Source organism: Corvus moneduloides, chromosome 13 (assembly GCF_009650955.1).
Source record: "Corvus moneduloides isolate bCorMon1 chromosome 13, bCorMon1.pri, whole genome shotgun sequence".
NCBI classification, from domain to species: Eukaryota; Metazoa; Chordata; class Aves; order Passeriformes; family Corvidae; genus Corvus; species Corvus moneduloides.
In genome coordinates, this window is record NC_045488.1 from 15,613,594 (window position 1) to 15,629,832 (window position 16,239).

Consider the following 16,239-nt stretch of genomic DNA (forward strand, 5'->3'; position numbering starts at 1 on the left):
ACTGCAGGCACCTCTCAGAATCACAGACGTACCGGCACCCAAAGGCTCCAGCTCTTACACAGCAGGAAATTTCCTTTGGCTTCAACACTCAGAGCATTCAAGATTACAGTAAGTCTAAAAATGTAACCAGCCACAGGCGTTCAAGTTCATTTTAAGATAATGAAACATCTTTATGTGGTTGGGAATAGTAACCTACACCAAAAGAGAGCCGAGCTGTCCCCAGTCCTGTGCCCATGTTTCAGTTACCACACTGTCAGCTGCTGGGTTCAGGTCAAAATACTCCAAACATTTGCAGTAATTAACATACAAAATGAAGGAGACAAAGATAAAACGATCCTTGGAAACAGCAAAAACTCTTTTCTTACTACTTCTTTCAACAAGAGGAGTCTCTTCAAAATATTAAAAAATCCCAGTGTTTTTAAAAAGTCACTTTTTGGAGTACTGCTGGTGGAAGATTTTAGCAACTGCAACAAAATTTAAGTTTCCTGATAATAGGTTAGGATGTAGAAAGCACAAAGACCTGCAGCTTCACAGGTTTCTACTGATTTGCAGAAAGGCTTCAAAAATCTTGTATAAACGATTAATCAGTTGGAAATTATTTTAATTCACCCCAAATGCTGTTTCACATATGCTTAAACCTACAAGGAACTAACAGAGATAATAGCTTGACACTGCATTCTTGAAAACAGCACAGAGCTGTTTGAAGAAAAATCAAGAAAGTGAATGAAATTCCTTGTGCATAATGAGGACAATCCTGTAGAAGCACCTGGAATTTGCCTGTTCCAGAACTGTTAGGCTGGGAACATGAAAAATTTAAGAAAAAATACAAATCAACTGGTGTCTGTGACACATGGGTTTGGATACTCTTCCAATTATATTTTTATATCCTGATAAACCTTCTCCTTTCCTGCTTTAGGCACGCTTGAGGGAAACAACACTACAGTGAAATGTGAAGAACATACTGCTGCAGAACCAGACTTTTAATGCGAATCTTTGCATCTGATGAGTTTCTGAGCTTTGGTTGGGGCTAGAGAAGAGCAGTGACTATTTCTGGCAGTAGGTTTCCTGCCCAGACTGTCCCTTACCCAGAGAGGCAGCATGCAGGAGGCAGTTTCCATCGCCCGTTGTCGCCAGGGGCAGCAGGCGCTTGCAGCTTGTGCACACCGTGGACCACCAGTTGAGGCGTCCTGGAAAGAAAACACCGGTTATGGGGGGAGAGGAACCTGGAACAGGGCCAGTGCTCTGCACAGGCAAACACAGAGGAGGAGGGGTAACCATGAACATCCTCTTTACCAAATAAGCTTCAATGTAATGTCAGAAGTCAAAACTGAAAAGATTAGAAACAAGAAGCAGATAAACTATTCTCTACATGGATGTGGAGAAGAAGACAGCACCTTTAATTCATTTCCATCTTCCATTGTCATATACTGCATCCAGGGATGGATTTCCAAGGAGTTTATTGCCTTAATACCATTATGAACCTTGCTGTCAGTTCCCAAACAAAATCGACATTGGCCTCCCACACACACAGCAGATTACATTAAGGTAATAAAGGAATTTTTCTTTTGTCAAAGACGAAAGTAATATGTATGCAGTAATCAAGATATGTTACTATAAAGGTAAGTTTATTAAGTAAATTGTTTCAAACAGATGGATTGTTTCAACAGCTGATTCTCCTCTCATTTCCCATAGTGTAAATCATTATTAGATCTACTAAAACCAACAGCTACACTACCAGAGAATTAAAATGACACTGAAGCATAGCCTGAGGGGTAGTATAGAATGTGGCTTTTCTCTTTTGGGAATAATTAGAGAACCACTTATCCATCATTGCTATGTGAAGCATGTTTTACAGATCAAACCAGAGATTGGTTATGGAAAAGCCTGACAAGTGGACAGATATTTGATGAAGAAATAAGTCATGAAGACTATCACTGCCCAAGGCTACACTAAAAGCGGGTAATTCCTGGCACACAGGTTGCCATGTGGTAGCAAACTGGAGTGCTAAGTCTTGGTTAAAAGGTCATATGGGCACTTCTAATAGAAAGAAAGCAAATGGGGGTAATTGTGTAACATGTCTGGGGATGAAGTAGGGCAGATGATTAACAGGGGTGAGTAGAGCTGGTACATTTCCCAAGACCTGGCAGGTCTGTGGGTAATGCACAAGTGAATAATTGAATGAATAATGCAACAGGCAGACTTTTTCTCCCCCAGTTTCTTGACTGGGAAGCTGAGAGGAAATAGCATCTATATATTTGTACAGGCAGTCTTGCGCCTAAAGTTAAACCTCCAAAACAGAAGGAAGTTCAAACAAATAAATGTCTTTCCATTAATAAGTTTTCATTACAAAATTATACTGAAGTTTATTTGTAACGACAGGTAATACACATTATGGGAAAAATAGTGTAGCAATATTTATTATGTACCCCAGTTACTTGTTCTGGGTACTAAGAGCTATGGAATTAAATTGTAATTAGTCAGAATGGGTTAAGAGTACCACACTGTAAAGATGCATAGAAGATCAATAAGCACATCTGGTAATCCTCAAGTGATTTTAGCAGCTGGTTTGTAAATGCACAACACCTCAGACTAGGCTTATTGTGTTCTAAATTAAATATGCATTAAAGAAGCTTAATTTAAAGCACTATTAGACAGCCTTTGGAAATAACAAGATCATTTTCAGCAACTCCTGCATCTGTGAAATGACAACTTGCCACCTGTTTTTAGCACAATGTTTTGGTGGAATCATATTCAGCAAAAAGTTACACCAAGGTGCTGTGTAAATCATCATTAGAAGACCTAAAACCACACAGACCTTAGGTAGGAAATAGGAATTATTTAGGAAATAATTATTTAGGAAATTATGAGTGGCATTGCTTTGCAGATTAACTAGCACCTATTGGTAATAAATGTCAAAGTCTGGTGTTTATGAATCTTTTGAGTAACAGGAGGTTTCTATAAAAGTGATTTTCTGTCAAGTGCATTCTGCAAAAAGCATTTGTGGGCTTGGTTAACATCACAAAGCTTATGGCTGGCTGAAAAAAAATAGCAGATATGGGTTTATTATTGGATTTTAACAAAAAAGTACATTTTCATTTTTCAAATCTAGTGGCTATAGAGGGTCCCTTCAGGGAAAAAACCAGGAAAATGGAGCTTAAATGAAAACTGAGATCAAACATTCCCAGAATTTTGGTGGATTGGCTTAGTGGACATGAAGCCCAGGCTTAACAGCATATTTACTTTGGCTGTAGCTGTATAAAATGCTTCTTAGAAAACACAAACATGAGCACAGAAAGAAAAGTGGAGGAAAACAGTCCTTGGACTTTCATACAGTATACTTGTACTTTTTGTATTGAATTGTATTTCAGCACTGCAATAGAATTGGTTTTTCTTTTTGTTAAAAACAGTGTTAGACGAGCCATTCCTTTGCCTGTACTGTTTTTTAAAACACAGTACTTCAGTACAGCAGAAGTTTTCATAGTATCTCTCTTTGTGTCAACCCACACATTACCAACACACAGGGGAGCACGTGTCTATAATGAAAATCAACTTGCCACAGCAAAATATTTAGAATTATAAAATTGCTTTCACACAGACTTCATTTAATATTCTCAGTACCTCGAGCCATCCTCTGTTGAACAACCACAGCGGTTACTGCCAGAGCTCACAGAGATCAGTCTGCCCATTACTTACAGGCTGACTTCATTCCAATTCTGGCAATAATCAACAGCTGAGTTTATAAGATGGACAAAACCTCAAAATGTTTCTATGAATGTGATGCATTGTGTCCTTTCAGAGGAATATTTGGAAAGCAATCACATTAAGGAGCAAATAATACATTGCAGCAGTGGGGAGTAAGTAAATCATACTGCCTTTCTTTGGGCCTTTCCTTTATCATCTCACACAGCACTTTGCAGTAAATCGGGAATTTTGTTCTGAGCTTCCATACAGATACGATGTAACCAGGACATTCTGTCACATATAGATATCACAGTAGCAAGAGTTTAAGCACATAAAAAAAGAACATAAAAGCCTTACAGGCTTTTACAGACACCCAGCTCATATGGCCACTTCAGAACCCATGTGTGACACCGTTAGTGGCAGTTCTGCTCTCCCAATCCAAGCTTTGGGAGTAGTAAGCTGTTAGCTCCTAGCAAGTTTCCTCCTCCTTTTGCCTAATCAGCTTCTTTTCTATTTCTTTTCTCTTGAAATTCATGGCATTATACCCATTATACTCCTCTCTTCCTTTAACAACATCCCCAACCTCAGCTACAGAAGCTACTGTCCTTCATGGGGTTTGGTTTGAAATAGATTTTAGGCTCTTTGCAGGAAATGCACCTCATCTTTTAGTTTCTTTATGTCATTGACCAAACCATAGTCAAACTGTTGGTAGGAGACAATAAAATGTCTAATACTATGTGGCTTTCCTATTAATTCACTCTTCATTTTGTACAACAAATAAATTAAATAGGCACGAAACTGAATATCTTTACATCTAGAACAAAGACAAAAGGTTTGTTTATATGAAGCCTTACATGATTTTCTTAAGCAAACTGTTTGATCTGTTTAACTTACTTGAAATGCAGAAGTGTTTTCCAGGAAGTTCCAGGTTATTTGAATGAAAAGTTCACAAAGTAAACTTAGTCTATGTAGGCTACAAGGATAACTGTGATCAAAACCATGAGTACTTCAAATGGTCAAACCCCCTCCTTTCCAGGATGCAAGAGGCTCTGGGGATGAAGGGACTTTTCCAGTGCGTGTCAAGTTACTGCCCTAATTAATGTGAAGAAAAGAATAAATGATTTATTCTAATTTTCAGAGAGATTTGAGAGGAATGCTAAGAGGCAGCAAATTTGGTAGTCTGTGCAGCCATTTCAAGTTCAAAGCCAGCCAGCTCTGTATGGATTAGAGGATATCAGCCCTAAATTCCCCTATTCTCTGATTTTAAGGTCAGAAAGCCTCTGTGATCCTCTAGTTCATACTAGACTCTAAAGGCTGTAATTGCACTGAAGCAGGTAGGTCAACAGTGGTACTGTACCAAGGTATCTTCTGATATCCCTATGGAATTCAGAAGGTTTGGCAGAGCTGTCAGAGGAAGAACCATCCTATTTTTTCCCCTGTCCTCCTTGGGTTAGCTAGTTCTTAGAGAAACTGGATATATTTTCTTGATAGGTGACTTGCAGTTTTCAAGTTTCATAGTTGCCTTGGTAGCATTCCTACCTTATTTTATACTGCTCTTTCTCCCAGAAAAAGGCCTTCTGAACACTGCTTGGGGTTCTTCTGGTTGTTTGTAGGTTTTGTTTCTTTTTCCTTAAGTATTTACTGTTTGAGGCTATTATCTAAGTATGTCTGGCTTTTCAATTACCAAAGCCAAAAAAGAGCACATGACAAACACCTTGTGAGCACTCTGTGGGACACCAGATGAACAGAGCTCCTGCCTCAAACCAAAGATGCCCTTTATCTCAGTGCACCTTATGCACTTTATATGAGTTTGGGCTCACACAGGACACCAGGGCTGGAGAACAAATCTCAGATCAATCCAGTGTTACACAAGCCAGTAGAGCAATCCACAGACAAAAAAAGCAACTGTCTATTCCATATCCCAAAAGCAACCATGAAATCTGATTTTACAACTCTTTTATATCACCAGCATTGGGCATTTCACTATACAGATGTGTTCATTTCATGGTTCATTAACACTCCTGCTGTTTCATAAGGCACCAATACTAATTTTAGATAGATTTTTCTATATCCTTCGAAATTGGCTTAAAACTTTAAACTACTAATAGATGTGAATTAACATTAATTTTAAATATCTACACTTCTTTCCCCATGGCAATACTGAAGTATTACTTTAAAATTATGGAGTTTCTCATTACAAAAAATAATAAATACATAAAATACATATCTAAAAACTATTTTCTCAAGCTGCAACACAACTTGAAGACGCTTCCTTTCACAGTCACTGCAAAGTCATTTCCTCATGAGAACTGCAAGTACCAACCCCCTCTGACCATCCAGACTCACGTCCTTCTCTATTGCATGACTTCCCCCTCAGTCCTTTCCTTCCTCTCCCAATTACTTTATTAATGAAATTTGACAGTTTTTCTGTAATGTTTTAAAGGAAACACAGGATTGGGATATGTGTCATTTGGCAAAGAACACAGTAATTCTTTTACTCTCTGGCTTTTATTTCCCAGGCAGGATGTGCAAGCTCCGGAAGCACAGCAGGATTAGAAATGCCAACCCAAATGTTGGATTGGCCACCTGCTGACATCCGAGGTGTTCACTCACCTACTGCCAGACACCCACGGTGTCACCCAGCTGCTGCCGGACACCCATGGTGTCACCCACCTGCTTGCTCCAATGCAACCATGGTGGCCTGCTCGATTAAGTCCCGCTCAATGAAGCTCCTGAAGTCCTCACTGTACACGCTCAGGTCTGGCAGCTGGAATGTGTAGATGGGCATCTCCAAAGGGAACTGCTCATTGCTGCAGTCATTTGCTACATGTGAGCGAGCAAGGGAGACTATGGCTGAGCTGGCATGGGAAATCCCTCTGGAAAGACGCTTTTCTGTAGAGAAACCAAAGAGAAGTTACAACCTGTACCACTGCATAAAAGGCCAGCAATGCCAAGGCTGGTGAATGCACATTCCTTTCACTAGGAATTTATTCCACTTCTTATTTGCTACCTTTTTCAGGTTATTTCTCTGCTGTAAAAGATTGCTTGTTCCTATTACAGATCCCTTTGGCAAGTCAGGGGATCTTGACTCTCCTTCTAGCAAAACAGACCAGCAGTAAAAGTAACAAGATATGAAAGACAAGTATTCCTATAAAATATTTTCTTGATGTATCTTAAGTTTTTAAAGATTCATTGGAAAAAAATTTACTGACAGACAGATGATACCACTCCATCACCCCTCCCAGCACAGCCCAGCCCTCCCCTTCTGGCTGCATCCTCCACTCCTTGGTGCAAACCAAGGTGCTCCTTTCCCTTCTCTGCTCCTCCTGAACACCTCTAGTTCCACATGTCAATCAGAGGTGGCTCTCTGACCATGAGATCCTCAGCTACAAGCTAAGTTGGCAGCCAGGTTCCTGTCAGTCCAGGTGGTCAAAACCAGATGTACCCCACTAAACATCAAATGGACATTTCAGTGCAAACTGTATCCTAAAGAGGATGAAGGGACATGGTTTTATCAACAGTGCTGCTCTTCCTCCCTTTATTTGTATTCAGTGCTTTAAGGAGTCATAAGAAGCATAGTTCCTTTTCTTATGACAGAAGTCAGCAATTTTTAAGGAGCTTTACTGAAACTCCTAAGTACTGATGCTATTTCCTGTTTAATAGGAGGGAAGAGCCAGCAGGAGAAGGGAAGCCCTTCTGTTGCTTTTAATGACTGCACAGAAAGCCATCACCATGCTACTGCTATTACCTGCCTACATGACAAGCTGTCAGACCTACAGATTTATTTTGGTGCAAACTACAGCTTCTTGAGAAATTCATAGGAAAAAACTGCAATCCAGCAGAGGGAAAGCTGAAATAAAGCCCATAAGAGGTCTGCAAACAAAAAAAGCAAATTCTAATGCTTATCAGCTTGTACTAGAAATTAACTGTTAGAGGTAGTTGACTAATTTTTCTTAAGGTTTCAATTTCTATTCAGCAGGGGATATGAGGCAGTTTCTGTGGAACCATAAAAAAATGAAATTTTAAAGGTGAAAGTTATTCATAGTCTTCATAGATCCTATTCACATACTGTGAGTAAGAATGCAAAGAGTGAAATACGGATTTTTAAACCTTTTTGTTTGTTTGTTTCAATAAGCATGGAAAACTATATACAATAGTGGTCTGTGACACCCTCTAATTAACTCCTTTCATAAGTACCACAGGACTGCTTGTGGACGATATATTTTGTACTTTAATCACACATTAAAAAAACTACTTGCAGAAGTGAGGCAGAGCTCACAACCACGAAAACATGAAAAATAGGGTCTAGCAGCAGCTCTGAGCCCCGTGACAATGACACAGCTCACAGGCTGCTGGCACACGGCCTTCCACTCTCTGCAGCCAAGCACAGCTTCCAAGCAGACAGGTCAGAGACCTGCCCATCCCCTGAAACCTGGCAGAGGAGCTCTTACCTTGGGCGATGTCATCCTGTCTTTGCAGGCAGGGCCTCTCAGCCTTGGTCACCTGGGGAGGCTGCTCTGGCTCCTGCTGCTTGTAAAACCTGCCCTCGTTGAACACCTGGGGCAGGTTGGCCGTGTGCACCTGCCGCAGCTCCTCATAGTCATTCAAAGCTGCTGTCAGGTCCCAGTTCTTGCCTGCAAAACAGCAAAGGAACCATGTGCTCACCTCTGTCTGGGGAGCAGCAACCCCCACCACCCTGCTGGGGGCACACCCATCCAGCCTGTAGCATCCCAACACAGCAGTACTGTGGGAAAAAGTGTCAAAGCCTGCTACCATTGAGTGAAAGCCTTCATCTACTACTCTCCTCTCATCCACAAACCCCAAATCTATGACATTGTATCACAGGAGGTGATCAAGGCCAGGACTTCTGACTTCTCTTGCTCAGATTCCAATCAAATGGCTCCAGAAATCAGCAAGTTAAGATGCACTCTAAATCCCACCTAGAGGGAGCAATAATTTACATTTGTGTGGTTGTATTAATAATAAATAATAATTAGGAGCAATGATGGACAGACAAGAGTGATAGTGTCATAGCCCAAAAGAGTGAGAAACTTTCTTATCTTTCGTTTGCAGAACAGCTAGAAGGCAAAGACAAAATACTTTGGGTCCCTTTATCTCACACGAGAGAGAACTTGCTCTCTCTGAGATTTTAGAAACCTTTTAGAAAGCAGATAATATAGGACAGTGTTCTGTAACAAAGCCTGCAGTGAGAGACTCAGCCAGCGTGGTTCCATGTCTGTGTGAGCTGCTCATGGAATCTGTCAGCACAGAATCCTCTGAAGGATTTGCTTCCACCTTCCACTTCAGCATATGGCTCTGGCCAGCAACCACAGAATGCAGGCCGATATCCAGAGATGCACAAGTCTGTGTAGTACAAGTGGTGAAATGGTACTTGTCATTCCCAAAAAATCATGAAAAACATGTTGAAATGTCTGCCTGCTATTTTCAAAACAATCCTGCTAGGTTAAGATACAGATGTCCACCATTCTCCAAGTACTTGTTTCTAATTGGAAAATTTAAAATATTTAATAACAAGAAGAGAGACCCTACAAATTATATGAGACTTTCAGAGCTCTCCACAAGCACTTTTCCTGGGAATTCAAAAGTAACCTGATTCTGACTAATACATGATTTATTACACCATAGAAGGTTGTCATTTAATATACTTTGAGAAGCTACATTACCTGAGTAACAGTTAAAGGTAACTTACTTGCTTACATGAAGGAGATAGGCTAAATATAGTACAAAGCAGTTTTAAACAGATAAAAGAAAGCCTTTTACTGTTACAGTCATATCTGCGAAGAACAAAAACCTAACTGAAGAAGGAAAAAAATTGCACAAACAGCTGTTACCTACAGGGTTGAGCTAAACTACCTCAGGTTTTGAAGTACTAACAAAATTGTGAAAGGAGAATTAGTATCATTGAGCAAGAATGTTATCTAGGTCCTGAGCAGACCACAATATAAACCACCATGTGAGCCATACAGAATTGTTCTGTCATTATGTAATCTCCTATTAGAAAGTCTGTAGGACAAAATGTAAATTCAGTGAAAATTGTCAGAGATCCTGGAACAAGCACTTCAGTTATTGCCAGCATTTTTTTCACTAAAAGTCCCACATAGAGTGAATGGCTGTAATCCAGTCAGGGCTCTGCTCTAACTTTTCATACATCCCAACCAAGTTACACAACCCAAACAAGCAGAGCCATGAGTGTGTTCCCAAAACCAATCAGTGTTTGGAGCAAGAACTGCTTTTCTTCCATCCTGGTTTTAAGAAGCACTTTAAATATACTTTTTAATTCTTCTTCTCAACCGTAAAAACAATAAAGTAAATTTTTAAAAAAAGTGAAGGTGGCAATAAACATAATCATAGGAAATGTAGCTTTAAACAAAACATTATTATTCTAGTATTGGCAATGCTACAAACCCAGGTCTATGTGACCCCCAGGAACAACCTGGATTCATTGAGAGTACAGATCCCTGAGTGCCAGACCTGTAGCAGTGGAACACAGCATTTCCCAGGGCATTCCCTGCAGGTCACCTGCTCAAGGTTTTTTCATGTGTAAATTCTGAAGCTAACAAAAATCCCAGGGCATGTGCTGTAAGTGGCTGATGTGTGACAGGGCTTTGATGCCTGTAACAGGAAAGCAGAAAATGAGCAGACTCACAGAAATCCCACTAGCCTCAGTTTTAAGCTAAATGCAATCATCTTCTATAAAAGCTCTGTCATAAAAATTACATTGAGCCTTCAGAAAGCAGGCTCACAGTGTGTTGCATTTAAAACTGGTTTGCACAGCGGCTCTTGAGTTATGCTCCATGGTACATTATAACAACTGAACTTCTAATATAGACTTGAAACCTTACAAAAATTAAGATTTCTATATCTAACACAGAAATATTTTATTTTCAAATCTCTCCATGTCCCTGGAGTTGTCCCCATCTCCAGTATAGAAGCACCAATTCAGCACCAAAACCCTAAACTTCAGAGAACCAACACAGGAAATTATCATTGGACTCATTTTCCCTAAATTTGCTGGAGCCTCCAAGCATTGAAATGCAGGAAAAACATTCAACCAAATTAAAGAACATAATAAGGACCTTTCCATCTCCACGAAGGAGTGTTTTTGAAAATTAGCCACCCTCACTGACCAGTGTAAGTGTTCCCAGCTGCCCTCTCTACCGGGAAGACAGAAGGTTTTCCCCCTTTGCCCCTCTCCATTTGGTTTACACTTTCACAAGTAAATACAACGGACAAATCTTTTGTTTTCCCCATTGCCCATTAAAAAAAGAGGAGAATTCATCAGTTTGGGAGAATTAGCAAAGAAAAATCCTAAGTGAAAGTAAAGGAAATGAGAGGCAGCAAAGACAATTAGAGGAAAGGAAGAGAGAATCAAACTAAGGATTTTATGAAAGACACTGAGTGAAGAAATACAAATAGGTACAAAAATTTAATGCAGTGCAAAATAAATTTTAAAAAATTAACAAATCTAATAAAAAAGATTATGTGATTGGGACCACAGGAGCAGACTGCAGAAGCAAGAGGCAAGCTGGGAACGAATCAGGAAGATTTTTAAATTCAGAGATGTCCAGAGCAGATGATCTGAACAAGGATTTCTATCAGTGTGACAGGGTAGGTGAGAAAGTTTCAGCTGGAAGTTACTGAGGAAATTAGTGGGGCTTGTGGTTGTGGAGATGAACAGAACTAACACTGCCTACCTCTCCTCCTTTAAACTTTGCATACTAAAAGCTTTTGAATTTCTAAAACTGTATCTTATTACATTAAGAACCAAGTTTTGAGAGACAAAAAAACCCCTGAGTTATGCGGGGTTAGAAATGACAAAAATAAATTCATATAACATGGAAAACAAACACATCCTCCCACCCAAAGCCTGCAGGGCAGGTCCCTCCTTCCAGTCTTGCCCCTTGTCAAACAAGTGGCATTGGCCTCCTGGTTTGGAGCAGACTGCACAGAGTCCCTCTGGCACTAGAGAAGGGAAAGAGGAAGTCTTCTCCTAAGTTCTGTTTGTATGTGTCTCCCATGTTCTTCTCTGACATCTCCCAGACCCTGCTCCTCACACAACTCCCTTCTCTGTCACATCTCTCATTTTCTTTGTCATCTCCTGCACAGGCACCCAAGAGAAAGGGCCAATTTTTCCTACCCCTACAGAGGTTACGCCTCAAGTATAAATAACAGGCAATTACTTTATTTTGCATAGTTTCATCAATTAAGTCAAGTAAAAGCTTTTGTTGCAATTTGACAGACAAAACCAACACAAGACTATTTTTTAGACTGTCTGCTATTTTTGTTTCACTGTTACTTAGATATCTGATGCACCTTGGTCACTGACTGCTTCTTTGTTTACATGACATATTATTGTATTTTAAAAGGCACTTCAGAGGTATAACAACATTATTTCAGTGCACACAATCACATCAGATGACAAGTCACTAGCAGCTCTGTATCAGTAACAACCTGATTGCTCCAAACCAGCACCAACACAGTAGGTTTGCAGGAAAGGCTTCCAGAATGGCCAGAGAACATCAGTCACCAAAAAAGCTGGAGCAGCACAAAGCTGATTAGAAAACACAGGTAGTGAAAACATGATCAGGGTGCTGGAACCAAATCAATTCACTGACTGAACAGAAAGAACACTCTTACTGAGCAATTGCTTCCTGAACAGCTACATGTGCTATGTGAGTCAGCAGCTGTGAAATTTAACAGCACTCAAAGGTCTCTGCTTTGAAACCAAGTCCTTCTTGTTTGGAGGAAAAACAACAAAACACCAAAAAAATAAGTGCAGCTGAGTAAGGAATAGAAGATACCCTGTGGCTGAAGGCTGGTACTGATGTTTTAATGTCAGAGATAGCAGACGCCTACATAAAAGGGAAATTCAAAAATAAACACAGCTACACTGTGAAGCTTCTGCCCTAAATAATAGTTGCTTGAATAACAACAGGAGGCATCATGAGCCTGAAGAAAAACCAGAGATTTAGATAAAACAATATATGGTCTAAGAAGCCACTTACCCATTTTTGCCTTACCACCTCAAACTAGATTAGCAGAGGGTTAATAAACAAAATGCTAAGGAACAGCACTACTAGAATTCACCTTAGCAGCATTCATAAAATCATAGACTCAAAGAATGGTTTAGGTTGGAAGGGACCTCAAAGATCATCTCATTCCAACCCCCTGCCATGGGGCAGGGACACCTTCCATGGGACCAGGTTGCTCCAAGCCCCATCCAACCTGGCCTTGGACACTTCCAGGGATGGGGCAGCCACAGCTTCTCTGGGCAACCTGTGCCAGCCAGGGTGTCACCACCCTTACAGGGAACAGTTTCTTCCCAGTATCTGATCTAACCCTGTCCTCTTTCAGTTTGAAGCCATCCCCCCTTGTGCTATCACTCTCATGCTCTTGTCAAAAGCCCCTCTCCAGCTCTCTTGGAGCCCCTTTAGGTATTGGAAGGTGCTCTAAGGTCTTCCCAGAGCTTTCTCTTCCCCAACAGCCCAAGGGTGTCATAGCAAAGGTGCTCCAGCCCTCTGAGCATCTTCACGGCCTCCGCTGGACGTGTCCTGAGAGCTCCATTGGGGGAGCAAAGCTGGATGCAGCACTCCAGGTAGGGTCTCACAAGAGCATTCTCCAGTGCTATAACCCCAGCGCAACATGATATTAGTCTTTGGGTTTTTTGCTTTGTACTGTTTTGGCTAAAACATTATAGCTTAGTGGGGTTGTAACAGTTAAAAAATCTATCATCTTTCGCTTCTTAAATCAGATATAATGAAAACCAAGAGGATTCTGTCATTAATTAGTAGGAAGAGCAAATACACAACTATTACACAGTTCCCCCTCCCCCCCAAGCTTTCAAATATCCACCTACTCCAATACGTTAAAAAGAACATTTGAAAGGTCACCAGAAATTCCTGATTTAATGACAAATAAAATGCTGGAAAGGATACAATTCAAGATGGGGAACTAGGAAAGATCTAAATAGTAAGAACCACAATGAAAGGCAGCTTGCAGCAACAACATGTATAGACAGGACTTCAGCACAGCAAAGGAAACGTTAAAAGAGACAGGAAACACTGCCTAGAGTGAAATAGGATCAATGGACCCAATGGAATACAGCCATTATGGGACAACAGCAACTGAGTGGGCAACAAGTTAACTTCAGTTGGAGAATAATCATCTAAGGAAGGCGCTGAGTATCAAGACAGTATCTATGAAATGTACCTGCAAGTGCAACTTGAAGGCAACACAGGAACACCCCAGGCTAATGCAAAGAAGTCTGTTTTTACAAATCAACTGCTAATAAAGCAATCCTCAAGTTCAGTTTAAATGCAGGCACTTCCTGTTTGGCATGAGGTAGATTAACAAATACTTACAAGCAAAAGGTAAGAACTCCAGACCAGCTTTTTTCCTTCTGAAAAACTAATATATAAAACTAGGATAAAATTAGACAATATGCTTTAAAACAAGATTTAATTTTGGTCCATGTTCTCAAAGAAAAATAATACAGCAAGGCCATTTTGTTAACACACGCCTCGTTTTCTGCTAGAATGCAAAGACGCTCTAAACTGAACAGGCAGCTGGAAATGACAGTTTTGCTCCCTGTTTAACGAGACATTGGTAGCAGCTCAGCTTCCTCTTCCCATTGCCAAGCCTTCCACAAGAGAACTAAAAAAGGAATCATCTGAGGGAGAGGAGAAAAAGAGACTATTTTTGGGGAGTTAGTTTTGTACACTCAATCACATGACAGCACTGTAAATGTCCCTCTCCCTCTCTACAAATTACATGCTTTTCTTTGAATTCTGCTTGTATAGATTGTTCTTTGAGGAGATGTCTCTGTACTGCAATTCTGTCTCGTTCCATGGGGTCAGTCACCTTTACTGCTCACACTTCATGACTGGAAAGCCAATCTCCCAGTTCCTGAGTTCATGTTCAGCTATGTATCCCTAAATTAAGTGCTGTTTGCAGCTGGAAATAGACAGCAGTTATTTTTATATAATGATGAAATACTACATCATTTATATAAATAAATGAAACCATTTATACAAGTCAAAGGGCAATCTTTCACTTAAATATATTATTTTTGAATCAGTTTGCATTATTATTTCACAAATCCTCCAGTACCTGATGGCTGCCTACACTGTTAGCATTTTAAAGTATTTCATCCTGTGCCTTCCCCCTCTATTCCAGGGGTCATTGCCTGCACACCTGCTGCTCCCTGAAAACTGAGCTGTTTTCTACCTGATTTATCAGTAATCTCTGAGTTCATCCACACCTACAGCCCTGGCACTGTAAACCAGATACAGCACAACTTGTTTTAAAGATTAAACTACTTTCTTTCAAGGTTTTCTTTCTGCTTTAGGCCACATTTTAAGTAGATTATACATAAACCCACCAGCATTAGTGCTATTCTATGTGTGAGAGAATCCAGGTGCCCACCCAGACTGTCCAGGACGGAAAGGGACATGCCCTCCTCATTCCTGGACATTGGCAAAGTTGGAGCTTACACAGCTGAAGAGAAATCAATTCTCCACCATGCAGAGCTCTCAGTTTATGCTTAAGAACTTTCCCAAAGCTTAGCAAGGCAAAGGAGTTTTCCCAGTGACTAGAAGGTGCCTTGCACACACAGAGGCGACATCTGGAGAGTCTTGCAGCTGATCTCCTGCTTCTCTGTGACACGAGGCTGATCCTTTTCTGCATTCACTCCTGCCCAAAGCAGTGATACACATGTCTGCCAGAATGGGCTGCTTTTCAAACTGTTTTGTTGAGACTGTTGTTTCTTTCACCTGGGTCACATTTATTGTCAAATTGCTCTATCAATATTCACCACTCAACTGAGGGCTTTTATTTTAGCCCGTTTTTCTATAAACCAGCAAAAAGGCTGAGAATGAAAGGTTGAAAAGGGAGACCCAGTGAAGGTTCACAAAATGTAATTTCTACTCTCCATCACCTCACATACACAGCAGTGCTTTCAGTTCTTGAGAGCACATAAACAAGGTAAAAACCTCAGGAAGTGGCAAACATCTCTAAGAGATAGGAAACTAAACATGAAAGATTCGGTAAGTAATCATCCAAAAATGAAAGCAAAGCTGGAAAATAACTTTTCTACGGAACAAATGGTTTAGCATGTGTGTATAATCCACTAACATAAAATTGGCACAGCTAATGATACGTAATTGAAATTTATTAATATTAATTTATAATTAATTTTAAATAGCTGTAAGCATCTTAATAAATATGGACGTCCAATATTAGACTTTTATACCAGATGCCAGCCATGAAGCTGTTACATAACTATCATTTTTCTCAATCTCTTTGCCTCTTCATTTCAAAAGCAGAATGGGCACTTTCTGAAAGACAGATGTCAAGCACAACCAGAAGAATGTTTTCTGAGATAGAGAGACAAGCAGCTGTGCTCAATAAAAAGCTCAGCAAAAGAAAACTACAGGGATTTTACCAGCAGGATAGGCAGAGTATAGAAACATCAACTGAGCCAACATTTAGGACAGCTTCTGGCAATGTAGAAAACCTATATGCAATGTATAGATTTTT

The 16,239-nt window shown here is 40.2% G+C and overlaps 1 protein-coding gene across 4 annotated transcripts in view; it reads right to left on the minus strand.

Moving 5' to 3' along the window:
• Positions 1 to 16,239, minus strand: part of OTUD7A (OTU deubiquitinase 7A) — a 119,972-nt gene that overhangs the window by 15,834 nt on the left and 87,899 nt on the right. For all 4 annotated transcript variants that reach the window (XM_032122976.1, XM_032122977.1, XM_032122978.1 and 1 more), the window contains 3 exons: positions 8,133 to 8,315; positions 6,355 to 6,573; positions 1,086 to 1,187 (listed from right to left, as the gene is read on the minus strand). In XM_032122976.1, the coding sequence (XP_031978867.1) occupies positions 1,086 to 1,187; positions 6,355 to 6,573; positions 8,133 to 8,315 (504 nt within the window). The remainder of the gene's footprint in view (positions 1 to 1,085; positions 1,188 to 6,354; positions 6,574 to 8,132; positions 8,316 to 16,239) is intronic.